The 19907-nt window shown below is 29.6% G+C and overlaps 1 protein-coding gene across 2 annotated transcripts; it reads left to right on the top strand.

The window, feature by feature from the left end:
* The first annotated feature begins 3498 nt into the window (after positions 1 to 3498).
* On the top strand, positions 3499 to 19424 carry LOC129906046 (3,4-dihydroxyphenylacetaldehyde synthase 2). Of its 2 annotated transcripts, none has more exons than XM_055981668.1 (4): positions 3499 to 3593; positions 12427 to 12524; positions 12592 to 12826; positions 18095 to 19424. In XM_055981668.1, exons 2-4 carry the CDS (start codon positions 12445 to 12447, stop codon positions 19325 to 19327), a joined length of 1548 nt encoding a protein of 515 aa, XP_055837643.1. In that variant the 5' UTR covers positions 3499 to 3593; positions 12427 to 12444; the 3' UTR covers positions 19328 to 19424. The 2 variants fall into 2 exon arrangements, with proteins under 2 accessions (XP_055837643.1, XP_055837642.1); XM_055981667.1 differs by lacking the exon at positions 3499 to 3593 and adding an exon at positions 11865 to 12109.
* Positions 19425 to 19907: the final 483 nt, after the last annotated feature.

Below are 19907 nucleotides of genomic sequence, written 5' to 3'. Positions count from 1 at the left end.
TGTGCAAAATTTCAATCAATTTTGTCTTCACAATTTTGAGATAGCGGTAGAATAAGCTCTATTTTTGAACACGTTTTTTCTTGTGATCTAGAACAGATACAAATTTTAGTTAACTTTATTGAGCATGGTAATAATATTAATTTTGACATGGTTGGCTTTAAAAAATTCTAACTTTTTGTAAGCATCGTAGAAATACATATGATCGAAGCGTCATATAAAAGATGACATAGTAAGCTTTCAGAAATTATAAAATTTGTAATATAAAAAAAATCCATTTAATGGTGTTAGAAGAAAAAAAGTTTGATTTTGCACTTTTTCCATGAAAAATGATTGTTTTCAATAAATTTTATTTTTAGATTTTTAGATTTTTAATGGTGTAATTTGTTTGTAAGCTTTTCATATAAAATAATTGATATATAATGAGAAAAGCAAAAAAAAAAAAAGGTATTTTTTTTAGCTTTTTCTTGTAAATGATGAATAAAGTTATTCCGTTTTTCTACAAAACATACAGACATAAATATGTAAGGTCTTAATCTTTAGCTTAAGTTCTTTACAATAAAAATTATTAGCTTTTAAATAATTTTTGGATGATTTTTTTTTTTCTAAAGCACACAACCTGTTTTCTTATGAATGACATTATCACGTAAAATCATCGTCCGTAAACCGGCTTTAAAGACTAATACTCCAGTCAAAGCGTCGGAAAAAAGGGCCTCACCTTGCGATGAGAGGCACTGTCTGTTTTTATTTCATGGATCGATGGGGGTATATTTAAAAGGCTTAAACCCAATTTCTCACCACCTGATCATTCTTTTTAGCGGAGTTATTCACAAAAATGCATTTTTTGGGATATTTTACTTCTAAGCTAATAGGTATCATTGCTCCAGATTGTCGTAGACCAAAAAATAAACATACATTCTCTTCCTTATAATATTTTCTATCGTTGTATGTAATTTCATTGTATTTGAGTGAGTAAATATAAAATGGCAGCCATTTAAAGTCATATTCTTGTTGTTAAAAAACACATTTTTGTCATTATTTCGAAAAAAGCTTATGTCATGATTGACATTTTTCTAACCTATCTTGTAGCCCTGTTCATGTCCTGCATTTTAAAGAAAAAATGAGCTCTTTATCACTAAAGATGGCCGAGCTATTGATAAATGAACGCATGCAAAACCGGTGCGAAAACAATCAAAAATATCGTTTTTTGGGAATAACTCGACTTCAGAATGTCCTACGGCAAAAAATAAAGCAATGAATTGTTCGTTACAACATTTTCTATCAATTTAGTGCACAATCTTTTTGTTGAAACAAATAAAAAATAAGTAATATTAAGACAAAGTCGTTTTTTTGTTTAGCAAACTCTTGCCTTATTATTTTGCAAACGGTGCGAGTATTGGCTAAGAAAATAAAATATTATTGTAGTCCTATAAATTATCTACAATTTAAAAAAAAAATTAGCTCTCTACGACCCACACGAGCCGAGTAATTAATTTTTTAAAAAAGGTCCAAATGACCAACGAAAAAACATAAGACAAATTCTCTTATAATATATAACAAGAAACAATGAAAACAACCCCTCTCACTGAGAACTAGTATTCGAATCATAAACAAAGGAAATTTTTTTGAATTTTCGTACGGATTAATGCTTTCTTAAAATTATAATAGCTCGGCTCTTGTGGGTCGTAGAAAGCTAATTTTTTTTTTAAATTGTAGATAATTTATAGGACTACAATAATATTTTATTTTCTTAGCCAATACTCGCACCGTTTGCAAAATAAGAAGGCAAGAGTTTGCTAAGCAAAAAAACGACTTTGTCTTAATATTACTTATTTTTTATTTGTTTCAACAAAAAGATTGTGCACTAAATTGATAGAAAATGTTGTAACGAACAATTCATTGCTTTATTTTTTGCCGTAGGACATTCTGAAGTCGAGTTATTCCCAAAAAACGATATTTTTGATTGTTTTCGCACCGGTTTTGCATGCGTTCATTTATCAATAGCTCGGCCATCTTTAGTGATAAAGAGCTCATTTTTTCTTTAAAATGCAGGACATGAGATAGGTTACAAGATAGGTTAGAAAAATGTCAATCATGATATAAGCTTTTTTCGAAATAATGACAAAAATGTGTTTTTTAACAACAAGAATATGACTTTAAATGGCTGCCATTTTATATTTACTCACTCAAATACAATGAAATTACATACAACGATAGAAAATATTATAAGGAAGAGAATATATGTTTATTTTTTGGTCTACGACAATCTGGAGCAAAGATACCTATTAGCTTAGAAGTAAAATATCCCAAAAAATGCATTTTTGTGAATAACTCCGCTAAAAAGAATGATCAGGTGGTGAGAAATTGGGTTTAAGCCTTTTAAATATACCCCCATCGATCCATGAAATAAAAACAGACAGTGCCTCTCATCGCAAGGTCAAATGACGCTTTGACTGGAGTATAACACTTTTTGACTAAATAAATCCTTATCACCATTTAATAACAATCTGAACAAGTTTTCACTTTTTCCTAAAACTTATACAGAACAAGCTTCCATTGCAAAACATAATGTTACCTGATTTGTACTAACAGAAATACTACATGAATCTTTACTTTTTTTTTCTCCAAAAAATAAATCAATTTATCTTCTTTAGTACTCCAATAACTTTGCTAACCTCGAAAGTTTTTAATTCTGTTTTCGTCTTCAAAAACATGTTAAATCATCCGAAACTAATTGAGAAAACTTAAGGAACTTGTCGGAGACACAAAAAAGTGTGAGATTTTTATTGATTGATGATGTTTGGTAGCTATTTTCTAAACCAAATATCTTTTTTCTTTCATTTTTTTGGAGGACTCGACTCTGTCTGCTTGGATTAGGTTGAAAAAGTAAAAAAAAAGTCCAACAGACATGACAACAAAAAAAGAAAGGAAAAAATATTGTAAAGAATTGTTAGAAAAGAAAATGTTTTGTGACAGCACAAATGGTTACAACATGCGAAAGAACTTCTTAGACTTTTCTAATTAGTTTCCTTTCATGCAGGTATTATAGTATCATCAATCACAAAGTAGATGGTGTTTTTTTTTTTTTTGTTCATGCACATGCGTTTGATGTTTTAAAAATATAATGCAGATATCATCAATTCATTAATTAAGAATTATTTGAACAATATAGGTGTTTGAAACACTTTCGATGTTTTCTTTATGTCTAATTAAGCTTACACTGCACTCTTACCATTAATTTTAGTTTTACGAAGAAGTACGCAGCGATGCAACCGGAACCAATTTCGTTTTCATACATGACGCATTTGGTCGATGTTTTGATTGTTTTTTTCTCCAATAAATGTTGGATTTATACAAATGCATGCTTTGTCATCAAAGTTCAAACTGACCTATTACAACACAATTGCATGTCATGACAATATTATTATTTATGCTTTCATAAGCATATTTTTATTAGTTCATGATGTTGCTATTAATTAATTTTATTATTTTTACAAATAAAGGTATTCAAAACTTAAAGGCGGATTTTATTGTTCAGTCTCAAAATAAAATACCTTAAAGTGGTTTAATTAATATTCAAGAGTATTACAGTGAAGGTAAGCAAAAAGTCTATAAAGTGAAAACATAACTATTGATTTTGAAGATGTAATTATACTGAAGTGATATTACCTAATTGATATTAAAATACATCGTTTTTAATAATTTAAAAATTTATTGCCAATATGCACTGTGATCGGCAACACTTGTACTGTGATCGACTGTGAGCATAAAATGGTGATAAATGCCAAATTTGTACATACCATAATAAAATCTTATGAGGTACGAAGTTATGTTATTTTAGTTTTACTGTGTGTCAATCCGAGTTGTTTTTTCAAAAGTGAAGTAACTAAAGCTCAAAAAATGTCAATATTAGGGAACCCGGCCGAATAGCTCTGATTTTGATGCTCTTTAAGTCCGTCGGTAATAAAAAATACTTTAAAGTTCATAGATTAAAAATTGCCACTGTTGCCGTTTTGATTTTTTAAATTTAACTGAAGACTTTTGTGAACAAAAAATTTTTTTAAAAATTTTGCTTAAATTTCATAAATTTATTAATGCTAAAAGATTGTGTAGGGTCTAGGCAATTAAGGGAAAACAACTATATGGGAGTGAAGGACAATTAAAAAAAGCAATTTTCTCACAAATTGACTTTACAAAAAAAAATATTTGAACACAATGGCAACACCTACAATATTTTAATATACACTTTTAAAAAGCTAGAAGCTTCATACATATTTGTAAAATTAAAATTAAGTAAATTGAGGAAACGGTTTTTGAAAAAATGGTAATTAAACTCAGATTTTTGAAAAAAAAAAAAATAATAATTGAAAAAATTTTAACATGTCGTTTTTAAAACCTTTTCCTAATAGGTATTAAATGCATTTAGTTTTCAATTTTTTTTGGCCACTATTATTATGATTTGAAATTATAAAAAGAAATGTCAATATGTATAACAGTTTATGAAAAAATTAAAAAGTATTTCATTTTCAAAGAACTTTTTTTAATAAAAGTTTTGAAAAAAAATTAACTATTTTTTTTTTTAAGTTCAACATTTAAATACATGCAAAGTTTTTCATTCAATAGCCCTTACTGTCGAAAGTAAAAAAGCAAAAGTTTAAAGTTCTTATTTGCCAAAGTCTTTGAGAAAATCAATTATTTCAATGCATAAATTAAGCTTTTATCGAAAAATCCAATGAATTTGGATTAATTTTAGCTTTTTTTTTCAAAAATATCATATACATTACCTTTTCTTCTTCGGAATTTAACTTATCATATCTATGGCCAAAATATTTTTAAAAATAAATATATTATTTCCATATATAGTTTTTCCTTAAATTACCTAGAGAATCATTTATTTTATGAAATTTAAGCAAAAAAATGGTTTTGTAAAAAAAAAAAAAATATTTTAATTTTAAAAAACAATACGGCAACATCGACAATTTTTAACCTACAGACTTTGAAGTATTTTTAATTACCGACTGTTGAAAAAAAAAGATCATCAAAATCAGAACTGTTTGGCCGGGTTCCCTAATAATTTGCTTTAGTTACTCCACTATATATATTTTATTTTTAATTTTGATCGACAAACTTATATCTGCAAAGTAAATTTGCTGTTTTTTGTGCAATTTACTTTCTGTCCATTTCGAGACTTTTTTTCTCTCTCATTTTTGAGATTGTTTATTTAAAAAATAGAAATCCTTATAAAATCAATAAACTGTCTTGTCTTCCCCAACTTTCACATGCTGTTAAAAAAAAAAACTCCAATTAATAAATAAAAAAAGCACACATACACCACAGTGCACTAGGACAATGTGCAACTAGTGTGAATTATGACTTTAGTGCAGGTGCCAACACACCCCTTTCAAATAAGAATCAAATATTTTCAACTTCAGCTTCTTAAATTCAGTTTATTTTTAAGATATTACAAAAAAACAAAACAAACAAAATATTAATAGAATTTTTTATTATTCAAAGTCAAATGTGGCGCCAATTCTCATTCATAGCCCATATATTAGAAATTTTTTTTTAAATTAAATTAAAACAAAAACTAAACTTTATTACAGATTTTAAAGTACCTAGCTTATTTTTCCTGATATCTATCACAACCTGATGGGTTGTCTCATCCTTCTTGACGTTTTTAAGACACCTCCTATGTAACTAAAAAGTTTTACTCACAAACAATATACCTACAATCCTACATACATACATACAATATTACTTTTGAAGTATAACACAAAACTTTGACTGTCATATCTACTCCAGTCAAAGCGTCATTTGACCTTGCGCTGAGAGGCACTGTCTGTTTTTATTTCATGGATCGATAGGGGTATATTTAAAAGGCTTAAACCCAATTTCTCACCACCTGATCATTCTTTTAGCGGAGTTATTCACAAAAATGCATTTTTTGGGATATTTTACTTCTAGGCTAATATCTTTGCTCCAGATTGTCGTAGACCAAAAAATAAACATACATTCTCTTCCTTATAATATTTTCTATCGTTGTATGTAATTTCATTGTATTTGAGTGAGTAAATATAAAATGGCAGCCATTTAAAGTCAAATTCTTGTTGTTAAAAAACACATTTTTGTCATTATTTCGAAAAAAGCTTATATCATGATTGACATTTTTCTGACCTATTTTGTAGCCCTGTTCATGTCCTGCATTTTAAAGAAAAAATGAGCTCTTTATCACTAAAGATGGCCGAGAACTTGATAAATGAACGCATGCAAAACCGGTGCGAAAACACCCAAAAATATGGTTTTTTGGGAATAACTCGACTTCAAAATGTCCTACGGCAAAAAATAAAGCAATGAATTGTTTGTTACAACATTTTCTATCAATTTAGTGCACATTCTTTTTGTTGAAACAAATAAAAAATCTTCTTCTTCTTCCTTTTCTCGGCGCTGTTATGATCTCGATGTCGAGGGGATCATAACCTTCCCACATTACTGCTTCACACTAGTGATCCGCCTGTGGGGTTCGCCGGGTTGACCTCAGAAATCGGCGACAAGCCTCCCGGTTTTGTATTGTTCCGTTTCTAAGGCCAACTGAATGCTGGTGTTTTTGCATTTGCTTGTACCAGGAGTTTTTAGGCCTACCTTTCTTTTTATTTCGTGTTGGAACGTTATATGATATTGCTTTTTTGACGGGGTTCTCAGGATCTCTCCTTTGAACATGACAATACCAACTGAGTCGGTCGTGTTCAATTTTTTGGGAGATGGTATTTTTAACATGAAGGCTTCCTCGGATCTTCGTTTTAGCTTTAGCTTTCTACGACCCACGAGAGCCGAGTTATTATAATTTTAAGAAAGCATTAATCCGTACGAAAATCCAAAAAAATTTCCCTTGTTTATGATTCGAATACTAGTTCTCAGTGAGAGGGGTTGTTTTCATTGTTTCTTGTTATTAGAGAATTTGTCTTATGTTTTTTCGTTGGTCATTTGGACCTTTTTTAAAAAATTAATTTCTCGGCTCGTGTGAGTCGTAGACAGCTAATTTTTTTTTAATAGTAGATAATTTAAAGGACTACAATAATATTTTATTTTCTTAGCCAATACTCGCACCGTTTGCAAAATAAGAAGGCAAGAGTTTGCTAAACAAAAAAACGACTTTGACTTAATATTACTTATTTTTTATTTGTTTCAACAAAAAGAATGTGCACTAAATTGATAGAAAATGTTGTAACAAACAATTCATTGCTTTATTTTTGCCGTAGGACATTTTGAAGTCGAGTTATTCCCAAAAAACGATATTTTAGGGTGTTTTCGCACCGGTTTTGCATGCGTTCATTTATCAATAGCTCGGCCATCTTTGGTGATAAAGAGCTCATTTTTATTTTAAAATGCAGGACATGAACAGGGCTACAAAATAGGTTAGAAAAATGTCAATCATGATATAAGCTTTTTTCGAAATAATGACAAAAATGTGTTTTTTAACAACAAGAATTTGACTTTAAATGGCTGCCATTTTATATTTACTCACTCAAATACAATGAAATTACATACAACGATAGAAAATATTATAAGAAAGAAAATGTATGTTTATTTTTTGGTCTACGACAATCTGGAGCAAAGATATTAGCTTAGAAGTAAAATATCCCAAAAACTGCATTTTTGTGAATAACTCCGCTAAAAAGAATGATCAGGTGGTGAGAAATTGGGTTTAAGCCTTTTAAATATACCCCTATCGATCCATGAAATAAAAACTAACAGTGCCTCTCTGCGCAAGGTGAGGCCCTTTTTTCCGACGCTTTGACTGGAGTAATCCCATTGATATGCTTTTTTCCGTTGCTAGCATAATAGATAATAAGCTACCGGATATCGTATACAAACTTTAATTTCATAATTAATTTAATTTTAAAAATTTAATACTTTTAAATTTATATATTAAAATATATAATTGTAAATATAATTGTAACACAATTGCAAATAAAATGTAATTGTTTAAATACTAAATTGCAAATTGATCAACTACCTGTAGTAAAACTGAGCGGCAATCGGCTATAGTTAAATAACTTTTGTTGTCATTACTATCCTACATTGTTGAAAATACAAACAAGTTATCTTAATATTGAATACAATTAAAATTATTTATATAAAATTGACAAATTGATTTAAATCCGGACTCCTGAAAAAGAAAATTATTAAAGATCTTATAAAATCAATTAAACCAAACAATATTTGAAAACCGCACAGTTTCATGCCATTTGTCATTTGCTACTTATCAACCAGTGCGTTAAGCGTCTGAATATGCATACCTCCAATCATCTTTCCCAATAAAAGTTATATTCCATTTCCGAACAAGTTTTCGATCTAAGAGAAATGTACTTACTTAAAAAAAAACAACTCTTAGAAAGGTTCCAAGTCAATAACAAATGTACGTAAGTACATCGAAGATATGTGCACATAAAAGTCACGAAGATCATTAACATAATGACGATAGTCAACGACTAATACAAGTCACGAAGATTACGGGCAAATGGAAATTTACCCTCAGAATTTGAAAAACAAAATTGGAGCGATCCTATGCGATCTGCCCATTTTTAATTAGGTAACTCTATATTATATTATTTGATAAACAGTGTAGGAAAACTAATTAAAACACACTTTGTTTACAAAATAACACTTACATCATACATTAATAAATGAATAATGATTAAAATATTATTATAAGTAATCAGAACAAAAATTAAATAATTAGTAGATCATTATTTGATAAGTCTTTTTGCTAGACTGTAGTTGTTGGAATCTGTTTCAATTGGACATTTTTTACATAATTTACTTGTTTTAATTAATAAACGTGCATACATGTATTTGTACAGTGATAATGGTACATGAACGTCTCCCACTGTCTATATTAATGCACATTTTTAATTCTTTTTATTTTATTTCAAACCCGAAACAAATTCACCGTTATTTTGCAATAGCATATTACCTTACCCTTTAGCACCTACAATGTTTTAACAACCAACAAATGAATGAATATCTTTTGATTTTCAAAATTTAAACCTCAGCGGTCACTGTGACGAATACGTAACATTTTTTTGTCAAACAAAATTTTAGTTTCTTTTGAAAATGAAATATTAATTTCGTATGTGTTCATAGTAACATTCATATTAACAACTGAATACTCCAAAAAAAAATAAAATAGGAATATTCAAGTTATTATTGTCGACAGATTAATGTAAGGAAATCAGTTGACGTTTATGAATCATTTTCACACAATTAACTTTATTTAGTCGTCAATCAATGAATCAAATACAGTGCCGTTCGAATAATGTTGGCCAATTTTTTTTCCAAATTCTTTCAAATCTGTTGCAATAAGATTTATAAACGTTGAGCCGTTTATGTGAGGGTCCCACCCCCCAGTTTTCACGAGCCTTTTCCTCACTGATCTCGACTAAAATACTTTCCTTTTACTTTTTCAGTACCTCGACCAGGGTTGTAAAAATATCAATTGAAAAAAAAAAAATGCATTTGAAATTTAAAAAAAGAAACATTTATTCCAAATAAAAAAAAATTTCATTAACAAAAAAATATTTATTTATATATTTATCATTAATAAAAAAAATGTATTACAACTGAATAATATTTGCATGAAAAAAACATATAAAAATATTTTGCATTAAAAAAAAATATATTGCAAATGAAAAAAATTGCATTGAAAATAAAATTTGAATTGCAACTAAAAATATTTTGCATTAAAATAAAATTTTATTGCAAATAAAAAAAATTCTACATTGAAAAATAAAAATTTTCCTAACTGAAAAATATTCGCATTTAAAAAAAAAATTTTATTGCAACTGAAAAATGTTTGCATTGCAAAAAAAAAATATTTATGTTAACTGAAAAATATTTGGATTGAAAAAAAAAATTTAATGCAACTGAAAAATATTTGCATTGAAAAAAAAATATTTATTGCAACTAAAAATATTTTGCATGAAAAAAAAATTTTATTGCAAATGAAAAACTGCATTGAAAATAAAATTTTTATTGCAAAGAAAAATATTTTGCATTGAAAAAAAAAAATTTAATATTTTTTTTTTCAATACTCGTCGAATTTCTTACAACTTTGGCTATTTGACCATAGGTATACATATGCATAAACTTTTTCATATATAATATTGAAGATAATATAAGGTCAAGTAGTCAAATTTGTTGTAAGAAATTCGAGGAGTGTAAAAAAAATATTTAATGCACACATTTTGCAATAATTTTTTTTTCAATAGGTACAGAAAATTTTTCATTTTTTTTTTTCTATGCAAAATATTTATATTTGCAATAAAAATTTTATTTTCAATGCAAATTTTTTTCATTTGCAATAAAAATTTTTTTTGATGCAAGATATTTTTAGTTGCAATAAATATTTTTTTTTAACGCAAATTTTTTTTATTTGCAATAAATATATTTTTTTTTATTTGTAATGGAAAGCAAATACATAAAAAATGAAATGATTTCATACAACCCTTGAATGGTCAAATCTCCAAAATTGTAAGAAATTCGATGACTATTAAAAAACAAATATTTAATCCACACATTTTGTATTGAATTTTTTTTTTTTTTATTTGCAATAGATATATTTTTAATGCAAATATTTTACAGTTGCAACAAAAATTTTTTAATGCAATTTTTTTTAATTTCCAAAAATATTTTTTTTTATTTGCTTTTAAGATCCACCGAGATCGCAAAGTATCTCATTTTCAGTTATTTCTTTCTTACCTCTAAGGGTTGTTTAAAATATTTAAAATATCAAAAAATGCACTATTTGCATAACTCTATGCTTTCCGAACTGATTTTTCCCAAATGCACCTTTTATTAATAACATTAATTTTAAAGCAGAATTTTTTGAACAATATTTTGCCCGCTAATAATATTGAAATTAGCGTTTTTGCATTTAAAATATTGAAAGCTTGAAATTTTGTAATTTCTAAACTGTAAGTGATACAAGAAAACATCAAAGGACAATTTCAAGTAAAATTAGCTCAGCTACAAGTCTTGGGAACATATTTTTTGTCTTAAATATGCCTTTTTAAAGATATCGATTTTAAGAATTTTGACCCCCTTATGTTCATTTATTGTAAAGGTTACAACTTTTTTCCCTTCTTTCACTTTCTTCTATTACTGTGTTATAAATACTCTGAAATACTTAAAGAAAGTATTCGATTTGTTATTGTTACTAAATATTAACTGATACAAATATGGTTTAAATAAATTTAATCTTATGTTGAATATTATTAATAAACTATCTACAATGTAACAATTTTTGAATGTATGTATAAATTACATATTATTTCTTTAAGTTGTGAAATAGACTTTTTGCCCTTATAAACTATGAATATGGCAAAGAATACTTAAACAATCACTAAACTCTTATGTCAAAATACAATTATTTACTTCAAGTTTGTTGTTATATTCAAGGAAAGATCTATTACAATCTTAGATAGAACCTCACCTTTTTTTTAACTGAAAATTTTCCATTGATACTTATGTAGTGTACCTACATTGAAACATGAGTATAGATAAAGAATCAAATTATCATATCCCATCTGAGTTCTAAGTAGGTACCTACCTTAACTAACTTTTTTTTTATCCAACCAACGTTTATTTGCGACCTCATTTATATTGTATGGTGAGCTTCACCTTCATCAAATTCGAAAACCTTTAATTAAGTGTTCGTGCAACTTGTTGTCTCTGACGATCGGTCGATGATGCTGATGCCCCTCCAGAAGGTCCAAACAAAAAAAAAAAAAACAAAAACAAAGTTTAAGATACAGAATGCATAACTTTCGACATGAGATACATCCGTCGTCGTTCGTCGTAGTTTAACATCGGTCGTTTGTTTTCGTTATCCACTTTCAAGTTTATAAAATCTTACAATGGAATGCTGCAGATCATTTGGTAAGAGTCAGTGTCAGTGACAGCAGCAGCATCACGAGAGAAAATGAAAGTGATTTTTTGAACTTGAATAAATACAAAAAATATGGTTATAAGAGATAATTGATAAAAAATTGAAATTTTATGAGAGATTTTAACACAAAATATACATTTAATAAAGTGATAACAAGCAAACGATGTGAGTGTTTTCTGTATTTTTTTAATTTTAAGTTTAAAAGCATATCGAACTTTGAGTCTCAGCTCCAAATTTATAGATATTATTTACCGGCAAAGTTTCAAGTAATAAAAGAATTTTGAACGAAATTTCATTAAAAGATGTTATAACTCAAAAGTATAAAAGAAATATTTCAAAAACGTTTGTTTTGAACTTTGAATGCATTTAGAACATTTTCGATATAATGTTCACTTTACTTTATTTGGACCTAAAATTTTAAGACCAACTTTTGAATTCTCCGTTTTTTAATAAAAATTTTGTATTTTGTGTGTTTTTTTTAGATAAAATACGAATTAAACATGGATTCAAAGGAGTTTCGTGAATTTGGCAAGGCAGCAATTGATTTCATTGCCGATTACATGGACACTATTCGTGAACGGTAAGAACACCGAAAAGAATAAAACGCATTTCAATGTTCACGGATTTCCTTTTTTTTTCTTTTTTAGCGATGTATTACCATCAGTTTCACCTGGATATTTGTTTGACCTACTCCCAAAAGAAATCCCAGAAGCTCCAGAAAAGTGGCAGAACATATTATCGGACATCAATACAACTATAATGCCCGGACTTACACATTGGCAATCTCCAAATATGCACGCTTATTATCCAACAGCAACATCATTTCCATCAATTGTGGGAGAAATGCTATCCAGTGGGTTCGGAGTGATTGGTTTTAGTTGGGTATGTCAATATTATCCCATATTGTTGTTTCTAGGTAACAACAACTCTTTTTATATTTACTTTGGCTGTGTTATTTTTGGGTGTCAATTTTTTTTTTTCTTTATTTACTTTTGGTGAAGCGAAGAAGTAGTTTTTTTTTTGGTAACTTTCTCCTTAAAAAAACTGGTTAATTATGCTGGTGTATTATTTTATAAGAGATAATATTATTTATTGTGATTTGTGAAAATATTTTTTAATCCCAAACTAAATGCTTTGTATGCGTAGCGAGCTTTGGAAATTATATAAGTTTTATTTATAAATTCAAGACGAAAGTCGAAAGACTGTTATGTACATGATGGTGGAGCATTTCTAGTTACCAATATCTTATTCCTTTCCCAAGTATCTGCTTCACGCTAGTTATCCCCCTGTAAGATTTTATCTTGGTTGACCTCACAAAAATGTGACAAGCTGAATTTTTTGAAGGAGCATTTTTTTATGACAAGAGAAACCAGAAATTATTCTCATAAACTCTTCGCTTATGGAGTCACTAGTAGCTTCGCATTTGATCATCACTGTGGATCAGAACTAAAGCCTGTCAGAAAGTTTTGAGGTACCCAAAGATATTTGCAATCTTTCTTTGGCCAAGAACAAACTTTGGCCGAGGCAAAAAAAAAATATTTAACTCTTAATCAAGTAAGATGTCAAAATAAAGGTCTTTTTAAGCTCTATTCATAAGTGAAAACTAAAAGTTTCTTGGTGGTCTGGTTCCTGAGATTTTTTCCGACCAAACATCATAAATTTTAGATTACGAAGCTGATATCTTTTGACCAAAGTCCATAATTAACAGGCCTATGCATTTAGGTGAAAAATTACAAATCCACATTTTTTAATTGTGGAATACATAGGTACTACAGGGCAAGTTTAGGATTCGTACTCGCGATACTCTTCAAACTTGGTAGTTAATAGTTTTGGGTGATTCCCTAGAGAAGAACTTGAAATTTTAAGGACCAAAAAAAAAAAACGATACCTGTCATATACCTAAAGGAAATATAGAAGTTAATTTTTTTCAAAAACCGCTCTAACCTGTCATAGAACGGTTTTTTTTAATTATGATTTTGTCGTTAACGACAGGGGTCAAATCACGGCACACGACGACGATCATACGTGAACGTTTTGACTCTTGATGTCTCCATTTAATCAGTAGAAAAAGAAAGGGACATAAAGCGACCATACGTTAACGAAAGTATGCCGTAATTCGAACCCAGATTTCGACCCAAATATACAGAAACTTTAAAACAATCATCATATAAAAATTTTAAAAATTTTTCAAAAAACACATTTTTGGATTATTAAAAAATATTTTTTGTAAAAGGGTTAGTGAATTTTATCGAAACTTTCTTTTTTATGTGTATTATATTTTCTTAAAAATGGCATACCAACCTTTTTTTTTTTAAATGTTAGAAAATTTTGATATCTATATAAAAAATTATTGTTTTTTGAAAACGGCTCTATAGCCCAGGGAAATTAGTAAATTAAATCGCATTTTTCGCGGGACAAAATTTTTTTCATGGAATGTGTTCGGGGGGTTGTCCTTATCATAAAAGTCAATTTGTTGGGATAATTGGAGGTTGGGAACAGCCGCCATCTTGGAAAAGAGATTGGTATCGTTTTTATTGAATAACTCCATTGTTATTCATTTTAACAGAAAATGACAAAGGTAGGACTTATTAACAATAAAATTATCTAAACAATGATATACAAAACAATTCCGTGAGTTGATTAAATAAAATTTTAAAGTTCGTCAAAGTGCGTGTTTGTATCGCAAGGTTGGGTCAAAATGACATTTGTTCATATATCTGACGAACTTTTGATTTGTTTGGATAATTCTTCAGAAATGAATTATAGTATTTATAATTATCTATAAAATGAGACCACAATCGTTATTGTGACCATCATATTGTAGAAGTAATCTAACTCCGAAACTCTCCATGTACTAGTCAAAAGTGAGAAAAAAGCTGGTTTTTTGCTAGTAGGCCGAGCAAATTGTGGGAGTAGAGGTACAACCAAAATATAAGTACACAGTTTTGCAGCCATACGCGTCTTAATATCGATTTCAAATGTCTGACAACTCTAATTTTGTGCTTTATACGGCTTTCGGGGGGTTAAATAACTTAAGATTTCCACTTAATGTGAATGGGCTAAATTTATACTATTTCCAATTATAAATATAAAAGCTGATGCTCTATCACTTTTCCTAAATCTGGACACCTCAATCTCTGCGATCGGGTTAATAGAACTCACGATATAAGCATTTTTAACTAACCGTATCACGCTTTTCAATTCAAATAAATAAACAAAATCTAAACAAAAAAGCCTCTAAAACATAATCGCATCAACGGCTTATATCTTGAGTTCTATTGGTCACATCCTCAAGATTGGGGTGTCTAGATTTAGGAAAAATAATAAAGCACCAGCTTGTATATTTATAATTTCAAAAAGTATAAATTTAGCCCATTTACATTAAGTGGAAAACTTAAGTTATTTAACCCCCCGAAAGCCGTATAAAGCACAAAATTAGAGTTGTCAGACATTTGAAATCGATATTAAGACGCGTATGGCTGCAAAACTGTGTACTTATATTTTGGTTGTACCTCTACTCCCACAATTTGCTCGGCCTACTAGCAAAAAACCAGCTTTTTTCTCACTTTTGACTAGTACATGGAGAGTTTCGGAGTTAGATTACTTCTACAATATGATGGTCACAATAACGATTGTGGTCTCATTTTATAGATAATTATAAATACTATAATTCATTTCTGAAGAATTATCCAAACAAATCAAAAGTTCGTCAGATATATGAACAAATGTCATTTTGACCCAACCTTGCGATACAAACACGCACTTTGACGAACTATAAAATTTTATTTAATCAACTCACGGAATTGTTTTGTATATGATTTTTTAGATAATTTTATTGTTAATAAGTCTTACCTTTGTCAGTTTTTGTTAAAATGAATAACAATGGAGTTATTCAATAAAAACGATACCAATCTCTTTTCCAAGATGGCGGCTGTTCCCAACCTCCAATTATCCCAACAAATTGACTTTTATGATAAGGACAACCCCCCGAACACATTCCATGAAAAAAATTTTGTCCCGCGAAAAATGCGATTTCATGCCCATATTTTGACTAATTTCCCTGAGCTACTAATGATTTTTAAATTTTTTTTTTCTAAAAATTCCTTTTTATGCAAGAAATCAAATGGCATACTTGGTTAAATGTAAAAGGTCATTTAAAGTGGTATTTAATTAATTATAAAAACAGGTTTTATTTTACCTGCTTATATTAGGAAACTGTTCAAAAATATCAAATTTTAATTTTTTTCTAATTTTGTTCAGTAAAAAGCTTTAACATAAGAATTACTTTTACCATAAGAGCAAGTACGTGCGACCCCATTCGTGAATTTTTTTTTTCGAAAAAATAAAAGGGGTGTGTACACGCATGCCAAAAAAATGTTTTTTTTTTTAATTTCCTCCAAATTTATCGGGAGATATCAAATGAATGATCTCTTAAGCTCTATTCATAAATGAAATTCAAGAGTTTTTCTGAGATCTGGTTGTTCAGTTATAATTTATTTATAGAAACAGGTTTCTTTGACACATAATTTCGAGTTGGGCCCTGGCATCCGTTGGGGGACCCCGGAGCACTGCCTCGACTGCCCCAAATGCTTGTATGCCCCTGATGTAAACGGATTTACTTGAAGTTTGAGTCATATAATGTTTTTCAATTTAAAAGGTTGAATTTTTTGATGTGGCTAAACAATTCCATAGGGTTGTTATCAGATTAATTTAGTTTTTTTAGTTCATTATTTATATTGGAGATATATGAATCATCCTTTCTCCAATCCGTATACCTGTTGAATTCGGTAAAATTGCTGCACTTGGTATAATAACCATGAACCAAGAACCAAGAGTATGTAGGGGAAGTGGGGGCAAGACGGCCCACTTAGTTTTTGGCTGTCTTAAAAACCAATAAAAAACATCTTTTAAATAGAATAAAGTTTTTATTCATTAAGTTTAATGTTTTTTGCAGAAACTCTCATTATTATAAAGAAAATAAAAAATACTGAACAAAAGATAATACGTTTTGAAAAAACATTAATTAAAAAACCGTCTTGCCCCCACATGGGGGTAAGACCGCCCTATCAAATTTTGTTGGTAGAAAAACCGTTTCTTTTGTTTTAAATGCATTCTATTTGCAATCATAACACAATTATGCTATATTTTCATTAGTTCTCACTCCAGCACAAGCTTTTTGGTACCAATTAGTACACATTTTGCACTCAATTCAACAATACTTTGAATTGGATCAAGAAAACAGTTGCAGATAGTAGGTACAAATACAATCTGCAAAGTCCTTTTCATCAGAATCAGCAATTACAGTATTGTTTGGCGCCTGTTGCTTAGCTTTTTGGAAGATTTAACGGTGAACTTCTTTTTTCACTTTGTTTAAGCTACCAGAGCTTCCAATTTCGCTTGCCCCAGTCATATCATATTTGATGTTCTGTATTATTTTTTTTTTTTTTGTATTTATCTTTAGGACTCCTTCTTTCGCAGAAAATACGTTTTAATATTCACTTTCTATTATAAAAAAAGGAAAAGTTAAAATTTTTAATTATTTCAGTGTCAAAAATACAACTGGCTTTTCACATAAACGATAACAATTTGATGAAAAATTACAAAATTTACGGTAACTCTTCGGAGTCTTAACCGAAATTGCTAAAACTTACAGACGTAAACGATCATAACAAAGGGCACCTATTTTATATTGCAAGTGTTGCCAATTTTACTTTTTTTTCATACAACATAGTACGAAAACCGTCTTGCCTCCATAGGCGGTCTTGCCCCCACTTCCCCTATATCAAAATTGAATGCGTGTTTTTTTCGAGAGAACGGAAAAATTAGATTCTTTAACCTGAATATAAAAAAAAACAAAATCTTAATTTTTTTTATATTTTGTTTTAAAATGTTTGTCATTAAAATCATTTCAAATCCAATTGAAAAAAGTATACGGTTGAATGTTGAAATCGCGTTATTTTAAAAACATGAATTTTTCCCCTTTATTTTACATAGGGTTTTTTTCCTGTGGTTTAAGGATTATAATTTGCCTTCTTAGTTACACAAGGAAAGCAATTTTTAGTAGTTGATTTGATATCATATGTAGATTAGAAGAACATAAATTATAATTTTAGAAAATTGAATGTAAACTATAAATCTTTATAATTTCAGATTTGTAGTCCAGCATGCACCGAACTAGAAGTTGTCGTAATGGATTGGCTTGCAAAATTCCTCAATCTCCCTAGTGAATTTCTGCACTCATCCGAAGGACCTGGCGGTGGTGTTATTCAAGGTTCCGCTAGTGAATCAGTTTTAGTTGCAGTGTTAGCTGCTCGAGAACAAGCAGTTAAGCGAATTCAAACAGAACATCCAGATTTGTCCGAGAGCGAAATTCGTGGTCGCTTGATGGCTTATTCAGGAGATCAAAGTAACAGCTGTATTGAGAAAGCTTGTGTTCTATCAGCTGTTCCATATCGTCTTCTACCAGCTGGTGATGATTTGGTTCTTCATGGAGAGGCTCTCCGTCAAGCTGTTGAAGAAGATAAAGCCAAAGGCTTGTTCCCCATCATTTGTATTGCAACAGTGGGAACAACTGGAACATGTGCCTACGATGATGTTCAGGGCTTAGGACAAGTTTGCAAAGAGGAAAATATTTGGCTGCACGTAGACGCTGCTTATGCTGGAGCTGCATTCGCTCTTCCCGAATATAATGAGCTTCTTCGAGGCTTAGAGTTGGTAGATTCATTGAACTTTAATCTCCATAAGTTTCTTTTGGTTAATTTCGATTGTTGTGCAATGTGGCTTCGTGACGCTAATCAAGTTAGTGATAGCTTCAACGTGGATCGGATTTACTTGAAGCATAAATACGAAGGAAAATCTCAAGTTCCAGACTACAGACATTGGCAGATTTCACTCGGAAGACGCTTCAGAGCTCTAAAAGTTTGGATTACTTTCCGATCAATCGGAGCCGAAGGATTGAGGGCTCATGTTCGCAAGCACATTGCACTTGCTGAGCAGTTCGAAAAGTTCGTCTTGAATGATAAGCGTTTTGAGATTGTTGCCAAGCGTGCTCTTGGATTGGTATGTTTCCGATTACGTGGAGACAATAGTTTAACAACGAGTCTACTTGATCGTTTGATGGACCGTAAAAAGGTTTATTTGATTCAAGCCAAATACAAAGATACACATTTTTTGCGTTTTGTCGTTTGTGGCTATAATGCAGAGGAAAAAGATGTCGATTTTGCATGGAAGGAAATCAAAGAACAAGCTGAATTAGTTTTAGGAAGTAACAAAGAAAACAAGTCCATCGAACCTTTAAAAGAACATGCAGTTAAAAATGATGTTGGTCAAATTACAGAAAAAATCGCATTGCTTTTAAGTAGTGATTGCGAGAAACTACAGTGAAATATTTTAATTTAAGCTTTTTTTGTTAATAATTTATATCAATATATTAATAATTATAATATCATACCTTAACGAGGCAGTTTAATGTAGTTTAAAAAACTTGAATAAAAAATATGTATTTCCATGTAACTTAAACAATATTTGTATTGAATAAAAAAAATTACTAATCACACAGAAGCTATGTCACACAGCGGTTTCAAGTGCACTTGGGTGTCTCAAAATCTATAACTTTTATTGTTGGTTTAATTAGTTATCACCAATGATAAATCTCACTTTTTTTCAAATCCTGTAGGAAACGATCCTCAAACATTTGACGCTAATAAAAACATTCATACGAATCTTCTAAAATAAATCCTTGACATGAATCAAAATTCACGAAACTGTTCAAAAACCTACAAATCTTGTTTTCTCTAAGTTAAAAGCAAAAGTTATTGTCGCTTACTTACGCAATCAGCATTCTGTTACCAGAATAAGGTTAAGTCGATAATACATTTTTTCAAGTTGCCACGTACAAAAGGCTGCACATTTGCGTTTTCGTTCCATTTCAGATTATTCCATAACGAATCACCATATGTGAATT

The sequence above is a fragment of the Episyrphus balteatus genome, chromosome 1, assembly GCF_945859705.1.
Source record: "Episyrphus balteatus chromosome 1, idEpiBalt1.1, whole genome shotgun sequence".
NCBI classification, from domain to species: Eukaryota; Metazoa; Arthropoda; class Insecta; order Diptera; family Syrphidae; genus Episyrphus; species Episyrphus balteatus.
The sequence above is the reverse complement of the archived record's forward strand: the minus strand, read 5'-3'. Positions and strand labels throughout refer to the sequence as shown.

What these genes read in the sequence shown, in the direction of transcription:
- LOC129906046 (XM_055981668.1), top strand. Translation starts at nt 12,445, where the DNA reads ATGGATTCAAAGGAGTTTCGTGAATTTGGCAAGGCAGCAATTGATTTC. An exon ending in ATGGACACTATTCGTGAACG is followed by an intron (nt 12,525 to 12,591) that starts GTAAGAACACCG and finishes TTTCTTTTTTAG; the next exon opens with CGATGTATTACCATCAGTTT. An exon ending in GAGTGATTGGTTTTAGTTGG is followed by an intron (nt 12,827 to 18,094) that starts GTATGTCAATAT and finishes TTATAATTTCAG; the next exon opens with ATTTGTAGTCCAGCATGCAC.